Below are 18,889 nucleotides of genomic sequence, written 5' to 3' on the forward strand. Positions count from 1 at the left end.
GTTGGAACCAATTTATAGCTGACCCTCCAGTGGGTTTTCAGAGAGAGTTTAATTGCCTGAGAGAAGATTGCCCATCTTTCTCCCACAGAGCAGCTGGTGGATTCAAACTGAGTTCCTTTGGGATTGCAGCTTGGATTACTACTAGACCGCCAGAGCTCCCTATACCTCCAGAAATGCTAAACTAACAAAATCCAGAGGTTTTTTTACCCTATACAGAGTAGAATTGTGATCATGATAGTTTTTACTAGCTGATTTTTTTAGAAAAGATCACCGGCCCTTTCTTCCAAGGTGCCTCTGGGTGGACTGAAACCTCCTTTGAGTCAGCATCTGAATCTGTTATTGGTTTGCATCACCCTGGGACTCTTTGGCAGTTTAAGGTGGATGGTTTTAGTACGTGCCATAGTCTGTTTTGCCCCCCTCAGCTTAATGGTTCTGTTTATCCTTTTAAAAACTTTTTTCCCATATGTTGTTCTAACAGTAATATTTTAGGCTTTGCAAATCATACAGCCTCTGTTGCCACTACTCAACTCTGCTGTTTTGATGTGAAAGCAGCCATGTTGGTTTTTGTCAAGTGCCATCAACTTGCTTCTGGCTCACAGCGACCCTATGTCCAGCAGAACACACACTGCCAGGCCCTGGGCCGTCATGTTGCATGAATGTGTGGACGTGGCTATGTTCTAATAACATGGACACTCAATTTGAATTTCGTACAATTTTCATATGTCATGAAATATTCTTTTGAAACATTTTGAAATGTTTTTGCAGGCCACATAGCAACAGGCAGTAGGCTGGGTTTGACCCACAGGTAGTAAGTTTGCTGACTCCTAGACTGGAAGGTGGAATATCATGGAGAGTGCTCAGTTCTCACCTTGGCTGCATCTTTGAGCTGCCAGCGGTGCACTTGTTGGTTTTTCAGTGACTTCCAAGTACCTCCTGACAGGTCAGTAGAAGGCCAGCTAGGACAGAGGGACTAGGGAAGGTGTTCTTTGGGTGCTGGGGCCCAGGGATTTGCAGGATGAATAGGTTTGGTGTTCATTGGTTGCCTGCCAGCAGCCAGACTGGTGCTGGCCCAGGGTTGGCCAGTCATCCCCAACCCAGTTGGACGCCTGACAGTCTGTGTGTATCTGTGTTTCAGAGAGCAGCCCAGAGCAACAGAAGAAGGAGGCAGGGACTCGACAACCTGTGGTGATTCTCTTGGGCTGGGGTGGCTGCTCTGACAAGAATCTTGCCAAGTACAGCGCCATCTACCATAAACGGGTGAGTACAGCAGCATGTGGGTGCCCTGAGAGCTGGGACCCTGCCATCTGTGTCAGCTTAGAGAGAACTCTCAACTTGTGGCTGGCATCACCTCTGGCATGCAGCAAAGGCTGACCACTCATGTGGGAATGGCACCAAGAGCAGCCTGGGGGGACGATAATACAGCCACAAGGATTCTTTAGCTTCCCTTCCTTCCTCTCTCAGTTCCACAGTGGGCAGTGCAGCCTTGATGTGCTCCCCAGTTGTGGAGTCCCTGTTGGCTGGATAGTGCATCTCGAGGCATCAGGAGCCTGGGTGTACTGGGGACAGCCTCTACTACCAGGACTTTCTCCTCGGACCAGATGAGTTTCTGTTTTGGGTTGACCGTGAGACCTTCCATATTCCCAAAGTATAAGTTTCTTTTAGAAAAGTGATCCAGACTTGAGGGGTTCATGCTTCTTCTCAGGCTTCATCAAGACTCAGATGTAGAATAGTGGTAACTGGAGAATGCTGAGGAGGGCCTGCTTACCTTTTCACATCTTTGGCCTCTAGCCTGGACATCCTTCCCTCCTCACTCCAGACCTCTCCACAGTAGCTTGCTGTAGGGGCATCCATGCAAACAGCAGTAACCACCAGCTGGAAGCCCTGGACTGAGGAGGAGTGAGAATCACTTGGGGTAATGGTCAGCTGCTGCCTGGCAGTTCCAGTACCCACCCCCACGTCTACCCTGGCAGCTTCTCTCATGCCTAACACTGAACATATCTGTGTCCTACCATGGAGTGAGAGTGAGAATAGAGTTAGGGGGAAATGTTTTGAGAGTGAGGCCTCCCTCTAACCAACAAGTTCCTCCAGTATCACCTTTACAGGTTGCCTTATTCTGCAGTAGTTTCAGCTATTCTGAATTTTAACCATGAGCTAAGTTTTTTTGTCTGGGCTTGACTAGACAAAGATCTCTGAGGGCAGGCAGGTGAAAAGCAGTAATTGGGTGTGATTAGAACAGAGGATGAAAAAAATCACCAGGGGTTAAGAGATGAGGCTGGGGATTAAGCAAAGGGTGTCGTGTTGTGTTAAATTTATGCTTTTGAAAACCCCTCCACATAGAGAAGGTAAAGGATTGAAAGGGCCACAACTGGAGAGAGGGAATTGAGTCAGGAGAGGTTGCAGGACAGAGTGTGGCCAGGACCTTAGGGTGGGTAATGCAAGCAGGAAAATATTGATAGCCTGAGGAGCTTATTATTAGGAGGTGGGATGGCAGTTTAATGAGCAAGTGAGTGTGGGGCTGAGTGATAAAGAGGGGGTCCCAGAGAATGTCTAAGCTTCTGACTAGGGCAGTTTTCCCAGAGAGAGAGTAATAGAGGAGGGGAATAAAGAATGGAGGGAAAAGAGGGTCCCATAGATGAAGGGAAGTGTGCACAGATGGACAAGAAGTCCAGGAGTGTGTGACAGAATCCACAGAGTCTTTGGGAAATGGGCCATTGTGTAGGGAGTGAGTAAAGAAAGTGCGGCAGAAGACAAAAGAGAGGAGGAGGTAGACTCGGAAAGGAAGGGCATGCCGTTACCTACCAGTAAAGAAAGCAGGATGGCTGTGAAAAAAGTTTTTTCCCAGGTCAGAACTCCCAATACTTTATTATTTAAGAGAAAAATAACACTCTACATTCTCCCACTTGTGGTAGATTACTTCTCTTTACTCTTTAGCATATATCCCTCTAGCTCTTCTTCCTGTTTGTGTATATATATGTGTATCTGGTGTTGGGAGAAGAGCACTGAACATCCCATGGACGGCCAAGAGAACAAATAGATATGTCCCGGAGAGGGTGGAGCCGGAGTGCTTTGGAGGCAAGAATGATGAGGCTTTGCCTCACCTACTTTAGCATGTTGCTAAGAGGGGCCATTCCCTGGAGAGGGACATGATGCTGGGAAGGGTGGAGGGTCGGCGAAGGAGAGAAGACCCTCAACCAGGTGGACTGACACAGTAACTGCCACAGTGGCTCTAATGTGCGAGGATGGCACAGGGTTCAGGTCTTCTGTTCAGAGGGTTGCTAGGAGTTGTGCTTGACACGACAGCACTTAGCAACAACAGAGATCTACTGAGTATACTCTTTTGTATCCTGCGTTTTTCACCCTCCCATGTTAGTAAATTTTCCTCTCATCTAATTTTCTATCTATATTCAGATTCTCCACTGTCTCTAAAGTGTCTTAGAGCTGCTCTGCCCAAGCCCCAGGATCTAATCCCAGACCACACCTTGCATTTGGTTATTTTGTTCCTTAACAAAAAAAATCTCTTGCTATCAAGTTGATTTCCACTCATAGTGACACTACAAGCAGCACAGCACCAGGAGGTTTCCAAGGCTGTAACCTTTATAGAAAGAAGCATTAAGCAAGCCATTTACAGATTCTGAGCTGTCTCTTCCTTCCCATCATTCTGGGAAAGAGAAAGAGAGGAAGACTCCCAACAAGATGGATTGACACAGTGACTTTTAACAGTAGGCTCAATGTCAGAGATGGTGAGGGTCATGCAGGAGAGGGTAGGCTCAGGTCTGTTCATGAGGTTGCTATGAGTAGAAATTGACTTGATGACACCTAACAACTTCCTTCCCAACACTGATTCATTGAAGAGCCCAGGCTGCATGGAACTATTTCAAGGAGTACATGATCTCAGATGCTGCTGAAAGGTGTCAGTTAGTTTTGAATTGTAATGAGAACTTGAGAGTTCTGGGCAAGAGTAGTGCCAAAGGGAGTCTGGCAGAAGTTAGACTGGAAAAGTTGGGTGAAGTGGAGCATGTGAGTATCAGAATTCTACCTGGAAGTTTGTCTAGGAAGATGAAAAGAGTGAACCCTGTATCAGAAGAGAATACAGCATGACGGTCGAGCTTTTTGGTGAGACTTGTTTGAGTAGGAATCTGGAGAGGAGAAGGCTGGAAATAGGTAGAGGAGAGTTGGAGGAGTAGGGCCTTGTCCTGGAACCAAATGTGTGTAGAGATGGTGAGATGGCTGGCTTGAAGGTGGTGGGATCTGATGCAGGGAGTGGTAGGCTGGGGCAGTGGAAGCCGAGACTGGAATGCACCCAGACTGGGGTTGGGGTGGTGGATAGGGAAGCCTCGAGGGAAGCCTGGTATGTATGTGCCCATTCATGGGGACTGCTGTAGTGCCATCTGGGTGCCTTTGCTCGGAGGACAGTGTATGGCGTCATAGATGGTTTGTTTACAGGAATTGCTGATTTTCTCTGTGTTCCAACAAGTAGTTCTACACATGAGTGCTGGGGGGAGAGGGGGAGAGGGAGAGGGGAAGAAAGAGGGAGAGGGAAAAGGAAAAGGAGGGAGGGTGTGTGTTGGTGTTGTTGAAGTTTGTGCAATATGCAAGTGTGTACTTCTCCCATGCTGGACGTGCCTATGGATGTATAGGTTAGTGGATGTATGCTTTTTTAATGTGTGCTCTGCAGTTGGTAAAATGGATGCTGATGGGTGATGGGTCCACATATGTCTGCACTTACAGGATGTGAGGTAGGTGGGCTTTGTTTAGTCCCAGGAGTGCTGTGTGTGGTGGCAATGCTGTGTGTAGGCTGGAGAGGGTGAGTGGAAAGACGGTCCACATTCCTCTGGAAAGAGTAGAGCAGAGCACTGTGTAAAATATCCCACTGCTAAGGGTCAGGGAATATTGGAGACCCTTTCCTCAAGAGTCCCTGGGAGGATACTTAGGTATTGCAGGGCTATCAGAACTGCCACCACTAATTACTGCTGCTTTTGGTTAATAATTTTTGTGTAAAAAAAATTATAATTGTGTTAAGTGCTGCTTTTGGCACTTGAAGGAATAGTTTTTCCATGTCATTTCCACCACCATGAGATGAGTGTTACTTCAATATAGAGATGAAGAAATTGAGATTCAAAAAGGTGAAATAAATTGCTCTTTTCTATACTGGTAGCAAGTAGTGGTATTAGGAATTAAACCCAACTCACAACTCCTCCTGACAATCTGATCAGGTAAATTACAGGCAATTAATGTTTGGCTCCCTTCCTGACAGGTCAGAGAGAGACATGAATGGGGCACTGGAACACAGAAACGGATTTGGGCTAAAATTTTAGAATTTGAAGAATAAGCTTGTTTATAGTATTTGGAATTTCAGAGCAAGTTGGAGGAGTGATTCTAGACTTTGGAACCAGTCAGACTTGGGTATTAGTCTTGTGAGGACTCAGTGACCAGAGTTGTGATGCAGGCCTGGCTCAGAAGTGGTTGCTGGTGGTCAGGCCAGGGTCTGCAGTCTGTATCTCAAAGTGTTGAGCTTAATGGAGGCATTGACTTGTAGGGAAGTGCAGATCAGAGTTGTTGCAGCAGGGAGAAGACAAGTACTGATGGTATAAATGTGCAAGAGTCAGGCAGACGAAGGTACAAGGTTTTTAGAAAGGCTCCCTAGGCCCCAAGATGTGGGAGACAAAGAACGAAAGTGAGACTTCCTTCTGATTACCCTTGGAGTGTCTTCAAAGCATCCTGTGGGCCCCAGGCCTCAAATACTTTCCCAGGCTGAGGGAACTTGGCAGCATGAAATAATTATTCCAAGAATGGGCCTTGGCTATGCCTTCCACTTCTGGAATGCCTGAGAACAGTGAAGTGGTGAAGGCTGAAGTAATGCCTGTGGGCCCTGTGGAAGCTGGGGCCCTCTGACCAGCTTCTAACCCATCTGGTTGCTATCCCTGAGGACAGACCAGGATTCTCTCCTCTCCCCAGGGCTGCATCGTGATCCGATACACAGCCCCATGGCACATGGTCTTCTTCTCCGAGTCCCTGGGTATCCCTTCACTTCGTGTTTTGGCCCAGAAGCTGCTTGAGCTCCTCTTTGATTATGAGATTGAAAAGGAGCCCCTGCTCTTCCATGTCTTCAGCAATGCCGGCGTCATGCTGTACCGCTACATGCTGGAGCTCCTCCTCACCAATCAGCGCTTCTGCCACCTGCACGTGGTGGGCACCATCTTTGACAGCGGCCCTGGTGATAGCAACTTGGTGGGGGCTCTGCGGGCCCTCGCAGCCGTCCTGGAGCACCGGCCTGCTGTCCTGCGCCTGCTGCTCCTGGTGGCCTTCGCCCTGGTGGCAGTCCTGTTCCATATCCTGCTTGCTCCAGTCACTGCCCTCTTCCACACCCACTTCTATGATAGGTTACAGGACTCAGCTTCTCGCTGGCCTGAGCTGTACCTCTACTCACGGGCTGACGAGGTGGTCCTGGCCAGAGATGTGGAACGCATGGTGGAAGCACGCCAGGCACACCAGGTCCTGGTGCACTCTGTGGACTTTGTGTCATCTGCACACGTCAGCCACCTCCGCGACTACCCTACTTACTACACAAGGCTTTGTGTCGACTTCATGCATAGCTGTGCCCACTGCTGAGGTTCCCTGCCTCACTTCTGCACCAAAAATAAATGCCTAACACTTCCCACAGCACACATCATGGGACCCTCTTCTGGTTTAATTCCCTGTGGTCCTCTGGGACTGTGGCCCTCAAAATGGGAAATTCTCATGGGCCTGTCCCAGAGGACTACTGGTAGTCTGCCTACCCTAGGATTCTAAGGATTGGGAACACCTTGGATGTCTTTGTGGGAACCTTGCTGTCAGCTGCTTTCCAGCAAGTCCATGTCAGGTCACTGATCCCTGTGGCCTTAAAGCTATGAAGGGCTACCAAAGGGGGAGGAAGGTTGAGGAAAAGTTGACTTCAGATTCTCTGAAGGTAATTTCTGGAAGGTACCAGAGGACAGGATCAGGCTGGGGGCAGGGGCCGTTATTGGTGCTCCAGGGCCCCTGAAAGGCAAAGCTGCAGAATCTAGCCCCACGAATCTCACTTGACAGTGATTGTCATCTTTGCCCTCACTGCCAGGGAATCTGAAGTAGAAGCAAAGTGAGAAGCTGAGGGTATAGAGGTTTGGGGCTTGCCCCAGTCCATCAGCATTTATTAGGAAGTCACTGGATCATATTAGGCATATGGAACAGAGAGCAGGGAAGCAGCAGTGCTGTAACAGGCTGACTCTGGAACCCTTACCGACTAGGGGTGCATTAAAACAGCAGCCTTATAGCTCTTGATCATCTGTAATTCTACAGATGACAGCAGCACATGCCAGAGCACAGCAGATATTCAATAAATATTTGATTAAATGAACTTACTGTGGTGGCAAGTTTTTTGACCAAGGTGAGAGGATTGGATTTTCAAAGTTTAGCAGGCAGTAATGGAGATGGCTAGGAAAGTTCTAGAATTGGGTGTGGGGTGATGGAAGCGGATTCCCAGTACATTCAAAGATGATGAACTCTTCATCACCAGAGCCAAGTGCTATCTGCATCAGCCCTTTGGAGTCTCCACACGGCTGCAGCCAATCTATGCTGGGTGGTTGCATTCCTAGCAGTGGCCAACAGGTGGCACTGTTGCCTGTGTCCTGAGCACTCAAAGATCCCACACAGGGCGGGCCCAGTGGAATGCCCTCACTTTGGGTTAATGCTCTCCATTAAAGAACATGTGGCCCCCAGGGTGGGAGTAAGCAACCATCAAGGGCCTACTGAGCCCATGGTAGGGGAGAGCCAGCCTGATGGGAAGGAGATATTCAAGAGCCTCCTCTGTCTTGCCCTTATCTTTTATTCAGTCTTATTTCTAGTGTTCAGAGGTCACATCCATTTCCTTGCATTCTAGGGCCTTGTATTCAGGGTTTTTGGTGCCATCGTGGGCAATGTTTGGTGGAACTCCAAGACTGATTCAAGTTTGGAAGTAACAGTGGCATCCACTTCCTAAATGACATGCATCTGCAAACTATGGAGAAATGACAATAATTATAGAAAGGCTTCAGGCCTTTTGTTCATAAGGTCATTATAAATAAGTCTTGCTCAACTGGATGACAGTAAACAGCAAACAAGCAGGCATGAGGCGTGAAGCGCCTTCTCTGGGCATCACAGAAGAGTGATCTGTCTTCTGTGCGCATTCTTACCTGGGTGCAAAGGGAGAGGCAGGAGGTGCTAACTGTACTCACTTAGTTCTGTAGTACACACTGCTGAGCATCTAGAGGCAGCAGGTATCTGGGATAAGGGCTTGAGCCTGTGTGAGAATGTGTACAGGAAAGGTACCTGGAGTCATGGAGACTCTAGTACCTTCAATTGCAGGCAAATATTTGTTATTGAAACAGCTTTCGGTTGCAGGTGAGGATTCATCTACAGCGCTGAGCATCTGAGAGGCATATAAGATGACCTACCTCACTGGCACTGGGAGCAAAGAAGGTTCTGACTGGGGGGTGAAGGATCTGACAGAGTGCCCCTTGGTGCCCAGCCCCTGTATCCTTCCAGAGCCATTCTCTACTAATAAGGACAGCTACCATTTCCATTTGAAGATCAAGGCAGGAGCTACATAGGGCTGTTGGGCACTAGGATGCAGCAGCAGCAGCAGCAGCAGCAGCAGCAGCAGCAGCAGCCGACACCATGGGGAGCTGAGGTGGCAACACCATTTTAGACCCTGGCACATTTCAGGGGATGAGAAACGGAGAGGCCTGGAGCTTCTGTTTTCTCCCAAGGTTGGAGCTGCTACTGACCTAAGTTGGGGGACTGATCTTGCATCCCTTCTGTACCCCCAAGCTCTGACCTCTTCTGTGATTAATGAGCTGACGATTCTGCATCGATAAGGAATTAACCTGGAGCCCCTACCCATCAATAGCCAGGAGCGGAGACCTCCCACCCCCAACCCAGCCTGAGAGAGCTCCAGGGCCCCTCATCAGACCAGCTCTACCTAACTTTACACACCACAGCAAGTGTCTCCTCACATGCTGCCAGGATTAACCCCTTTACTGCTTTGTCCAATTCCATCTACCTTCCCACACACACACACGCACAGACATCAGCTATTTATATTGGTTTAATCCATGTCAAACGTAGTTTACAAAGGGAAAGGACAAGTACCTTTGTATAGAATATACAGACACAGCATCACACCATGGGGCCCACAGGAGAGGTAGGGGGAGATTTCCTGGAAACAGCAGCTCTAACCCCAGGAACAGTTCTTGACTGAAGGCTGGGCAGCCAGGAGCACCCTCACCCAACCCTGTTATTAGCCCCTGCTTCTTCTGCTCGGTTTCCATCTCCTGTCCCTTCCCCCAACTCCTTACAAAGAGCCCCATGAGCTAAGACTAAGGAGAAGATCATGTCCCTCGGGGCACGTGCCCCATATCTGGGAGAAGAAATATACACCACTGAACACCGAGCACATGGGAGGGGGAAGGACACCATGGGAGGGGAAGGCAGGCACCCAAAGAGATGGATGGGCCGAGCCCCCAGCCAGCCCTGAAGGTGGCACTGCTTCAGGTGTTCTTAAGAAAATCGTACAACCAAAGGAAGAAGGGTGGGGCGGAAGAAAAGGAGATGTTCCATTTATACACAACATTGTAAACATACACAGTCTATATTACATGTGCTTCAGTCTGGTGTTTGCATGTCTGTCCATCTGTCAGCATGGAAGCTAGTTTTCAGGAGCCTTGCTCCCCTACTCCCTGCTCCACCTTGGGAACAGCCTGGAACAAGTGTGGTCCCCAATCCTGGTGGGAGCCTGCAGCAGGCCTGGCTCTCAGTCTCCACTCTGGCTCCAGAGCCCTGTGTATATGTGTGAGTGTAATAAGAGTGTGAGTGTGTGTATGTACATGGGGCACCTGTGTGCAAGTATGTACAAGGGAGGAGGGTCACTGTCACAGAGTCTGGGGGCAGGTGGGGCTGCCTGAGGCAAGGCCTGCTGGGGGTAGTTAGCTCACAAGTAGATCCTCCGCAGGTCTCCAGGTGCTGTGATAGTGTTGCACTGAGGGCAGAGCTTCTTGGCACCCTGTAGGGAGAGCAGGGAAGGCCTGGGTTATATACAGCATGCCACAGGTTTGCATGTGAGCACCTGGGCCTACAGACACATCAATGCGTTGGGCCTTTGGTCCTCTCAGCCCAGGCTGAAGGAGCATAGGCAGCCTCTGCGAGCAGGCAGGCATGCTCTTGTGTTGGGGGGACGCCAGGATCAAACCGCCTGGCCAGCCCCGCAGCGGGAGCCCCAGTAATGAGAACAAGGCTGGGTCCAGCTGTGGCTGCCGCGGCCCTAACGAGATTACACACGGCCTTTGATCAGGACACAGAGCCCACGTCCGGGCCTTTTATTGCTGTCTCCGGGCGACATTTTAATGGCTGCTCCTGAGTGAAGAACGGGCAGGAGCAGAAGGAGCTTTGTAACGGGAGGGGCTGAGGTCTGAGTCCTGCTTCCCCACAACCAGCCTCTGGAGCTGGGGTCTCACCAATGTGTGTGATAGAGTAAAGCCCCCTGGGGGTGCGGGCAGGGAAGAGAAAGTGAACCCACAAAGGGGGAGAATTTAATAAGCTGAGGGTGGGACAGGAATGCTGTAAGCTAGGTGGGGGTGTGGGGTGTGGTATGTGTATTAAGAAATAAATATCCTTGCTTCTGGCTTTGTTTTATACTCCTCCTCCCACCACCTGTCAAAAGCAGGGCTTTAGCACAAGAAGGCAGGCAGTGCTTAAAACAGCCACTCCCTCCCGAGCCCATCAAGCCATGCCACCTCACCAGGGTCCGAAGCCAGCATTCTTCACAGTGCACGTGCCAACACTGGATGGACGTCAGAGGCATCGAATATGAGTCCTAGGGAGGAGTAGGCAGAGAAGGTTGGCCCACCCTTCAAAGCCCAGAAACCTTCTCTAACCCCAGGAGGCACTGAGGCATGGGAGACACTGTGCTTGTTCTGACCAAGGGCACCCCTACATACTCACCATGCAGATGAGGCATTTATAACGGTCCCCACGAGATAGCTGCCGTTCAAGCTCCCTGACCCGAGCCTTCAGGGCTTCAAATGTCGTCACAGCTGAATCTTCAGTGATTCTGTAAAGAAGACGCCATAGCTGTGCAGCTGCCTGGAATCCCCAATCTGAATTTATAGCCCACACCTCCTTTAAATTCCAGAACGACATGGACATGTATGTCTCCTAGACATCCTTCTTGCCCTCCCACTCTGCAGAGAGGCTAATTTTGCAAACTCCACATCCCAGAAATGGACTCCTGCCTCTCAGTTTTTCATACAATCTCAATCCCTGTGAATTTTTAAACCAGATACCTGGGAACCATCCTCAGTCACCTTAAACATCCAAAACCTGCCATCTATCTCCTACATATCTTTCTACCCATGAACCTAATCTAATGACTAATAATTTTATCTACAGGTTACCTCGCTAACCTTCCAATAGCCTCTGTGCCTTCACGACCATCATCTCAGTTTCCCTGCCCTAGCAGTTAGAATTTTGCATTTTTTTTAAAAAAACTTATTATTTTGTGTGTGTACCGTCAAATTGGATCCATCTGGTACAGGAGGAGACTGCCCCACCTTCTCCAGCAGAGCATCTGGTGGATTCAAACTGTGTGCCTCTGGGATTGCAGGGCAGCTTCTTGTCACCAGAGGTCCCCTTAGAATTTGCATTTTAAAATGCAAATCTGATCACTTCTTCTTCCAATATTTTAGTGGCATGCCTAAAGTAAAACTCTACCCACCTCCTTAGCAAGGCTTACAAGGCCCACCTGTCTGGGCCATGCCAGCAGCATCCTTCACCACCCTGCCAGATCTCTCATACTCCAAACCCAAATGAACTCACTGCCACCAAGTCCATACCAAAATCTCAACTTATAGCAACCCTCAATAGAGTTTCCAAGATTATAAATCTTTATAGGAGAATACTCAGTTTTCTGAGTGGCAAGTGGATTTGAACTGTTCACCTTTCAAGTAGCAGTGACAAGTTAAATACGATATAACCAGAGCTCCTTATTTGTGCTTTAAGCACACTCAACTATTATAAGCCCCCACACAGCACTGTTCCCACTCTAGGCCTTTGCATTTTCTGCTTCCTCTGCTTGGATTGCTCCATCTCTTAACTAGCTGTGCCTCCACTCAGGCCTAGGTTACCACCTCCTCCCAAGAATCTTCCAACCCTGCCAGCTAGCAACACAATTGGTGGCTGTCCATTCTGTGCTCTTACAGCACCCTGTGCTAACACCACTGTAAAGTGACAGTATTGCATTCTGAAGTGTCTTTGTCTCGTCTGCTAGACTGAGTTCCCTAAGGGCAGGCTGTTCACCTAACTAGTATTTACTTATGGACATACCCATGCTAGCAATCTAGTGTGTGATGACACATGTGAATAGAGAGAGAATGTACAACAAAAGTCAGAAGCAAAAATGGCCAGGCTTTTTAGTTCCAATGAGACTGATGGAATCACTAAGCTGATAGCCCTTAGTCACCCTTCAACCTTTAGTCAAACAATAGACAGCTTATAGGGTCAACTGTAACATCAGGGAGGCATGCTTGGAATGACCAACCCTATAAGGGGTAAAAGCAGCCATTTGTCTAAAGATAAAGCCCAGAGGCAGGAAGAGGGTAGAATAGAAGGATCAATGAAAATGATAATTACAGGGAGGAAGTGGGAAAAGTATGAGTTTACTGTGGGCTATTTCAATGTTATTTAAAAAAAAAATTAAAATGTATGAATAGTTTAATGGAAAACCTATTTGCTTCATGAACTTTCACATAATCACTTTAAAATCAAAAGGGAGTTGGGGGCTGGGGGAGCCAATTCACCCAGGAGGGAAAGGCTAGGTGAGACTGTAGAGACTAGTCAAGTTCCATATAACTGAGGTCCCTGGGTAACAGGCCAAAGGAGCCTGTGATTTCCCCCTGGGCCCACCAGATGTTGTCTAAGCCCTGTACAAGTAAGGTTCCTATAACTTCCCAAGGATTCACTGGCTGCTAAGCCAAGCATGGATTAGCTAGGACTCTCTGAAGGAATGGCTCTCATCACCTCTTCTAAAATTAGGGAACAAAGGGTCCAAGTGCTCACGAGAGTGGGAGAAAACTGACTTCCCGTCATACAAAAGATGGTAGTGGAGATGGGCCTTAGGGGTTAATAGTGATGAGAAAACAAGTAAAATGTTAAAACTTACTGACACATACAAAATGCCAGGGACTGTACGGAGGTATCAGAGCCCTATGGCAGTGGTTAAACTCTTGCTTACCAGCCAAAAGGCCAGTGGTTCAAGCTCATCAGTTACTTTGTGGGGATAAATTATCTATACCCTTGAAAATCCTATGAGATACTTCTACTCTATCCTATAGGGTGGTGATGAGTTGGAATTGACTCAATAATGAGTTTGGTTTTGGTTGGTACTAAGGGAGCTCTGGTGGCCTAGTGCTAAGAAACCACACTGCAACCCCAAAGGCACACAGTTCGAACCTGCAAACAGTCTGAATATATCAGCTACTTTGCAGGAGAAGGATGGGCCATCTCTTGTCCAATTTACTCCTGTTTGTGAAAACCTACTGGAGGATCAGCTATGGGTCAGTTCTGACTCAAAGTCACACAAGAAGGGATTGGTAAGGGGGCTCCAGTGGCCTAGTCCATATTGAGTTGCACTGTTAACCCAAAGGCCAAGCCCCTCTGGTGGTTAGAATCCACCAGCAACTCACTGGGAGAAAGATGAGCAATCGCCTCTCACTTCATTTACAGCTTTGAAAACTTGCTGGAGGGTCAAGCTATGAGTTAATTCTGACTTGATGGAAATATTATTTACAGCTCAAAAAAGTCCTATTAGAATATTCTACTATGTATGAAACATTCAGTACCTGCTCAAAGTCTACACAGAGTATAGAAAGGATTCAAACCTTGGCAGACTGATTCCAAGAGTGTTAATTCCAAGCCATTAGAATATACCTTGGAGGAGACACGTTCTCAGGCAGAGAAAGAACAGTAATAAAGATCATCTGGCTCATTTGTAAGTAAGCCAAAGTTGCTCCAGTGAGAAAGGAAGCTGTATATGGAGGGACCTCAAGTGGCACAATTAGGAACTGAACTGAACTGTGTATCTTACAATTTCATGTTAATAAGGATGTTGGAAGAGGGGTATGGAAGGGTAAGAGTTGTGGATTAAGAAAAACAGACCAAATTAGGGGTGAAGGCCACTGCCCAGTCATGAGAGGTATAGTTTAAGCTCATTAGTCTCCTGGGGGTGGTGACTTGTTCTGTCCACTTGAATGAGAAAACTGGCTCATAAAGCTGGAATGCTTATAGATTATCTCATTGCTGGATATAAGTAATAATGATGGGAATGGGGAAAGGCAGAAAAGAGAGTGGTCAAATTTCATGGACACCAACAAACTTTCATCTCTGACCTCTCTCCTAACGGTGGTGGGTTGTTGTGTACCATCAAATTGGATCCAACCCACAGCTGACCCTCCAGTGGGTTTTAAGAGACAGTAAACTGCACAGGAGTAGACGGTCCATCTTTTTTTCATGGAGCAGCTGGTGGATTTGAACTGCATGCATTTGAGATTACAGCTCAGTTTCTTACCACTAGGCCACCAGAGCTCCCTTGATATCAGGGATGTTCACAGATACACCATTTTCTCTGCCTTGCCTCTCTCCAGGGAAGCCAAGAAAGCCCCGAATGCCACCTCCTCCCATCAGACTTTCAGTTCTGAAACCTTCTTGCCCACCCTCTTAATAGGCAGCTACAGAGCTGGCTCCTTCTCTGGAATTTTTCCCAAAGGCATGTGTGTGTCATCTGCATCTGGACTGCTGACAGGAGACAAGACTGAGGAGCTATGTTCCCACTCCCTCCAGGGACAAACTGGGACTTGGATGAGGGGAAGGGGTTATTTCAAAGATGATCTAAGGTCTGGAGCTGGCAGTCCATGCCAGAGCAGAAAAATAATCTCCAAACTCCAAACCAAAGAATGAGGTATAGTTACAAAGTCCAAAGGGATGGGGCCAGAAGAGAATGAAGACACTTCCCACTCTACCTCAAGAATTTGAAGTTTCCCCAACATCCACTGCTGTCAAGTTCATTCCAACTCTGTAGGACTTGGGAACCACACGGGTTCCCAAGGTTGTACATCTTTACAGAAGCAGACTGCCACATCTTTCTTCTGCAGAGTGCCTGGTTAACCAAGTTTTTGGTTAGCAGCTAAGCACTTAACCACTGGGCCACCAGGACTCACTTCTAAGGCCACAGTGAATTTCACAACTCCAGATTTGCTAAGTGCACACCTGGCCTCTCTAATCTGAGCTCTGATGAAAGACCCAACCCGGCAGTTCCTGATCCAAGTTGGTCGGGAGCTAGCTAGTCATGGGCCTAGTGAATAAGCAAGCAAGGTGAGCACAAGCTCACTTACTGATCGATAGTGAAGAGTCACCCGGTTTCCCCCCACCATATCAATAATTCTGCTTCTAGATTCAACCTCACAGCACCTTCCTACAGAATCAGAGTAGTGCCCAGTTAAGCCAGGTAATCATGGATTTACTTGTGCTTATTTACTAATCTATAGTGAAAGTAAGCCACTTGACGGCACTTAACAACATAGTCAAAGTTTCACAGATGTGGTGAAGATGATGTTACACTATTCACTACAGATTCATAAGCACAAACAAGCTTGTGTCTGCAACCCATCCCTACCTGGGCCCCTGCAGGACACAAGCGGCTTCCTGGAGGAAGGCTGGCTTCTTGCCTTTCCCTTCTCCTCGATTAGGAAATTAGGTCTCCCTGCGTATAAGGGGAGGAGTCATGAGACTGAGAGCCCCAATTTTGGCAGATCTGGACCTAATGGAGGGAGATTTCTCCTTGACTGATCGCCACCTTGTCCAGGTAGCCCCGCCCATCTATGCCTGTGCTCACACAGGTGGGATAGGAATCTTGACTCTCCCAGCCTAGGGTGGGTAGTAGCTTCAATGGTTGGCCACTGGCTCTGGCCCCCACCTCCCCCTCAGGCGCCATCCCTGATTAATGATCTTGTCTTTCTGATTTATGAGCCGCCCCTCCAGACGAGGGTGGGCGCCCCTTATGGCCCCGCCTGCCCCGCTCAGCTGGAGTAGGAGAGAATTATTAAATAAACATCCATACGTCATTCCTCCCCCCCATCCCAAGCTGGTTGCACCGAACCCGTGCGGCCCGCTCCGGCGCTGACACGGAGCAGCTGCGGTGATTCATGGGCAGCCGGGCCCTGCGCCGCGGCCCATACATCATGCCAGCAGCACTCGTGGCCCCGGCCGAGATAAACTGATCAACCACAACGGGCTGGAATGAATTTATGACAACACAAAATGGAGGGAAACAAATGGGAGGTGACCCTGGGCCACCGACCCGGCCCTGCACCGGCCTGCAATCCACTCAGCTGGCAGAAGGCAAGATGGAACACTGGCCCTGGGATGAAGAAGCTGCCTTTTAACCCCAGGCCACCTAGCTTCCAGTGGAGGAGACCAGATGTTTGTATAGGCAGGTAAGCAATGGCCAACGACAGTTGCTCCAAGGAGCCTAGAGTGGGCAATGCCACCTCCTGGGGTTAGAACTGGCCTTACATGGGCTTCTGAAAAAGGGAGTATGGTGCCCAGTTGAAAAGTCCTTGTAGTTCCTGGGCATCCAGGCCAGAGACTGCCTCGCTCTAGGTGAAGTGCTAATGGATCCTACTCCCCTGCCAGAGAACCCAGGCCAAAAATTCCTACCACAAGTGATGAGACCCAATGCTGCTGCCTAAAAACCATTGCAAGCGCCACCCGGGACAAGAAAAATGAAACCAATTTAGCTCCCGATTAAGAAACAGAAACTGGAGATGAATCAAGTGCGCCGGCTGGGCTGGGCGGCCATACATCACATTCCCCGGGTGGAAGCCGCCGTAGCGGGCAGGCAGGCAGGCAGCAGGCAGGCTGACTACTCCTCCCTCCAAGGCTCCCGGGGCCATGGCCCAGCGATCAATTCACAGAGTCATGCTTAGCACCAGCTGGGCCCCTCTGCCGGCTGTGTGCCCAGGGCTGCAAGACTAAGCCACACTCAGGAGAGGCCAGAAGCCCTGGCAGCAGGTCCTTCTGCTTGCAAAGGGCCTCTCCCTGCCCACTCATACTCACTTTTCGATGTCGCTATTCTTGCAGGTCTTCTGCATCGCTTCCTGTTTGCTGCTCTCACCATTGCTGGTGGAAGGCATCTCTGCAGGAACAGAGGGGCAACTCACATGCTGGCCAGACTGGGCAGCACAGGTGAGGGGCTGGGCATGAGTTAGCACCATCGTCCTGGGACACCCTCTCTCCCATTATTCCTGACCTAGGGCAGAACTTACCATCACTTGCCCACTTAGAGAACTCAGGTGTGATGCGTGTGCTGGGAGGGCCACCACTAGAGGAAGAGAAGGGGGGGGAAGTGAAGTTAGGTGGGGTGGTGCTGGATAAAAACCAGGCTCAGGGATTTCTATCCCTCTACCCCACCCAGCCAAGCCTGTGCCAACACTTGCTTTAGAACTGCACCCCGGAGTGCCTCTCTCTCCTTGGCTTCACCAGGTTCCTCGCCTGTACAAGGGATGACATCGGCTTCTGTGTACCTGGCATGGTGGTCAAGGATAATGGATCCTAGTTTGCAGGCCATGAGGGCTGATTTCTGAGGAAGGCTTGGGCTCCATGTGCCAAAGTTATGGGACTCTGGCCTCAGGGTAGGGTGTCAAGTACTAGAGGTACTAGCTACTTTGCTTGTTCTCTTTGGCCTCCCCAAATTCCCACAGTGGCCCAAGGATACTGTGGCTTCCCATACTCCAGAGTGTCATCTCCATCTACATCCAAGTCAGCATCACTATCCGGGTTCTCTTTGCCGCTGCACATGACGAAGCCAGAGCCTGTGGGAAGCAGGGTGTGAGGAGGGCCAGGAACCAACAAGTAGCCCAAGGGTGCCCCTTTTGCTGTCAGGAAGGGGTAAGGTTTAGTATCAGGTAAGATTCAGGGAGATAAGATATTCAAGCTTGGGATGTGTAGAGTAAGGTAACAGACTGATATTTTAGTCCATTTCACATGGCACAACTCATCTCATCCTTCTCTGCCGCTGTCTGCTGCTGCAAATAGCCCCACATAACCTAACCCCTATGTAAGGGCCTCAAGAAACCTCTAGGCCCGGGTCTGCTGCACATCTCACTGCATGTCAGGGAAGAACAGGAAGAGGACAGAGAAATTCAGGTCTAAAAGGTTAACCCCATTCAAGAGCAGGGCCTCCCCCTATTTTTCAGTCCAGACTGAGAAATCCATCAGAGAAAGAACAAGCTGCCTATGGCTAGTCAGAACCGTACTGTGAGACCCCCCAGCCAACGCCCTCATTTTGGCCGCCAGGTCCTTGCCAGCAAAAACACCAGGCAGCTGTTCAAATATTTGGTGTCTGAAGCGCCTGACATTAATTATTCATCTCCACCTCAACTCAGCCCAGATTCCTGGACAAGTGCAGTTATAAAGGGATTAGGAAGGGACAAGCAAGGCGGCTAGGCAGGCACACCTGCTTCTCAAAGAAGTCCAAAAAGGCAGCCAGGTTAAACTGAGGCAGGTTAAATTGAGGCAAAGCCACAAGTAGATTCAGTTACTGGGGGAGGGGGAAGTGTTACGGTTACACTAGGCCCATTCACCTTCTCCAACTCCCAGGAACACTATTCCTACTATCCAGGGTCAGGACCCACATTTTGCCTCCTTCCTTCCCATTCTGTCTTTCTAATTCTGTTCTCTCATCCATATAGTTCTGGCCCTTCTTTGCTCCATCCAAAAAAAAATTGTATCAGGTTCCTGTTCATGAACAGTTGTGACTAGCCAGGCTCCTCAGCCTGATCTATTGAGA

The 18,889-nt window shown here is 49.0% G+C and overlaps 2 protein-coding genes across 4 annotated transcripts in view; one reads left to right on the forward strand and one right to left on the reverse strand.

Annotated features, from left to right (window-relative positions):
- The first annotated feature begins 1,143 nt into the window (after window positions 1-1,143).
- TMEM53 (transmembrane protein 53) lies at window positions 1,144-6,649 on the forward strand. The gene is given in 3 exon segments (XM_006903618.1): window positions 1,144-1,257; window positions 5,956-6,612; window positions 6,614-6,649. Coding segments are annotated over 2 exon segments (657 nt in total). The 5' UTR covers window positions 1,144-1,257; window positions 5,956-5,991.
- Window positions 6,650-9,082: 2,433 nt separating this feature from the next.
- The window catches only part of RNF220 (ring finger protein 220), a 359,333-nt gene continuing 349,526 nt past the window's right edge, over window positions 9,083-18,889 (reverse strand). Inside the window, exons 9-15 of one of the 3 annotated variants that reach the window (XM_006899007.1) lie at window positions 17,816-17,912; window positions 17,538-17,624; window positions 17,367-17,422; window positions 17,158-17,236; window positions 10,993-11,101; window positions 10,790-10,864; window positions 9,083-10,054 (exon numbers count right to left, since the gene is read on the reverse strand). In XM_006899007.1, the coding sequence (XP_006899069.1) occupies window positions 9,983-10,054; window positions 10,790-10,864; window positions 10,993-11,101; window positions 17,158-17,236; window positions 17,367-17,422; window positions 17,538-17,624; window positions 17,816-17,912 (575 nt within the window). In that variant the 3' untranslated portion in view covers window positions 9,083-9,982. The remainder of the gene's footprint in view (window positions 10,055-10,789; window positions 10,865-10,992; window positions 11,102-17,157; window positions 17,237-17,366; window positions 17,423-17,537; window positions 17,625-17,815; window positions 17,913-18,889) is intronic. The other 2 variants (XM_006899006.1, XM_006899008.1) reach the window with 2 other exon arrangements.

The sequence above is a fragment of the Elephantulus edwardii genome, unplaced genomic scaffold (genome assembly GCF_000299155.1).
Source record: "Elephantulus edwardii isolate Elephantulus edwardi_28Jun2011 unplaced genomic scaffold, EleEdw1.0 scaffold00243, whole genome shotgun sequence".
Lineage (NCBI taxonomy): Eukaryota > Metazoa > Chordata > Mammalia > Macroscelidea > Macroscelididae > Elephantulus > Elephantulus edwardii.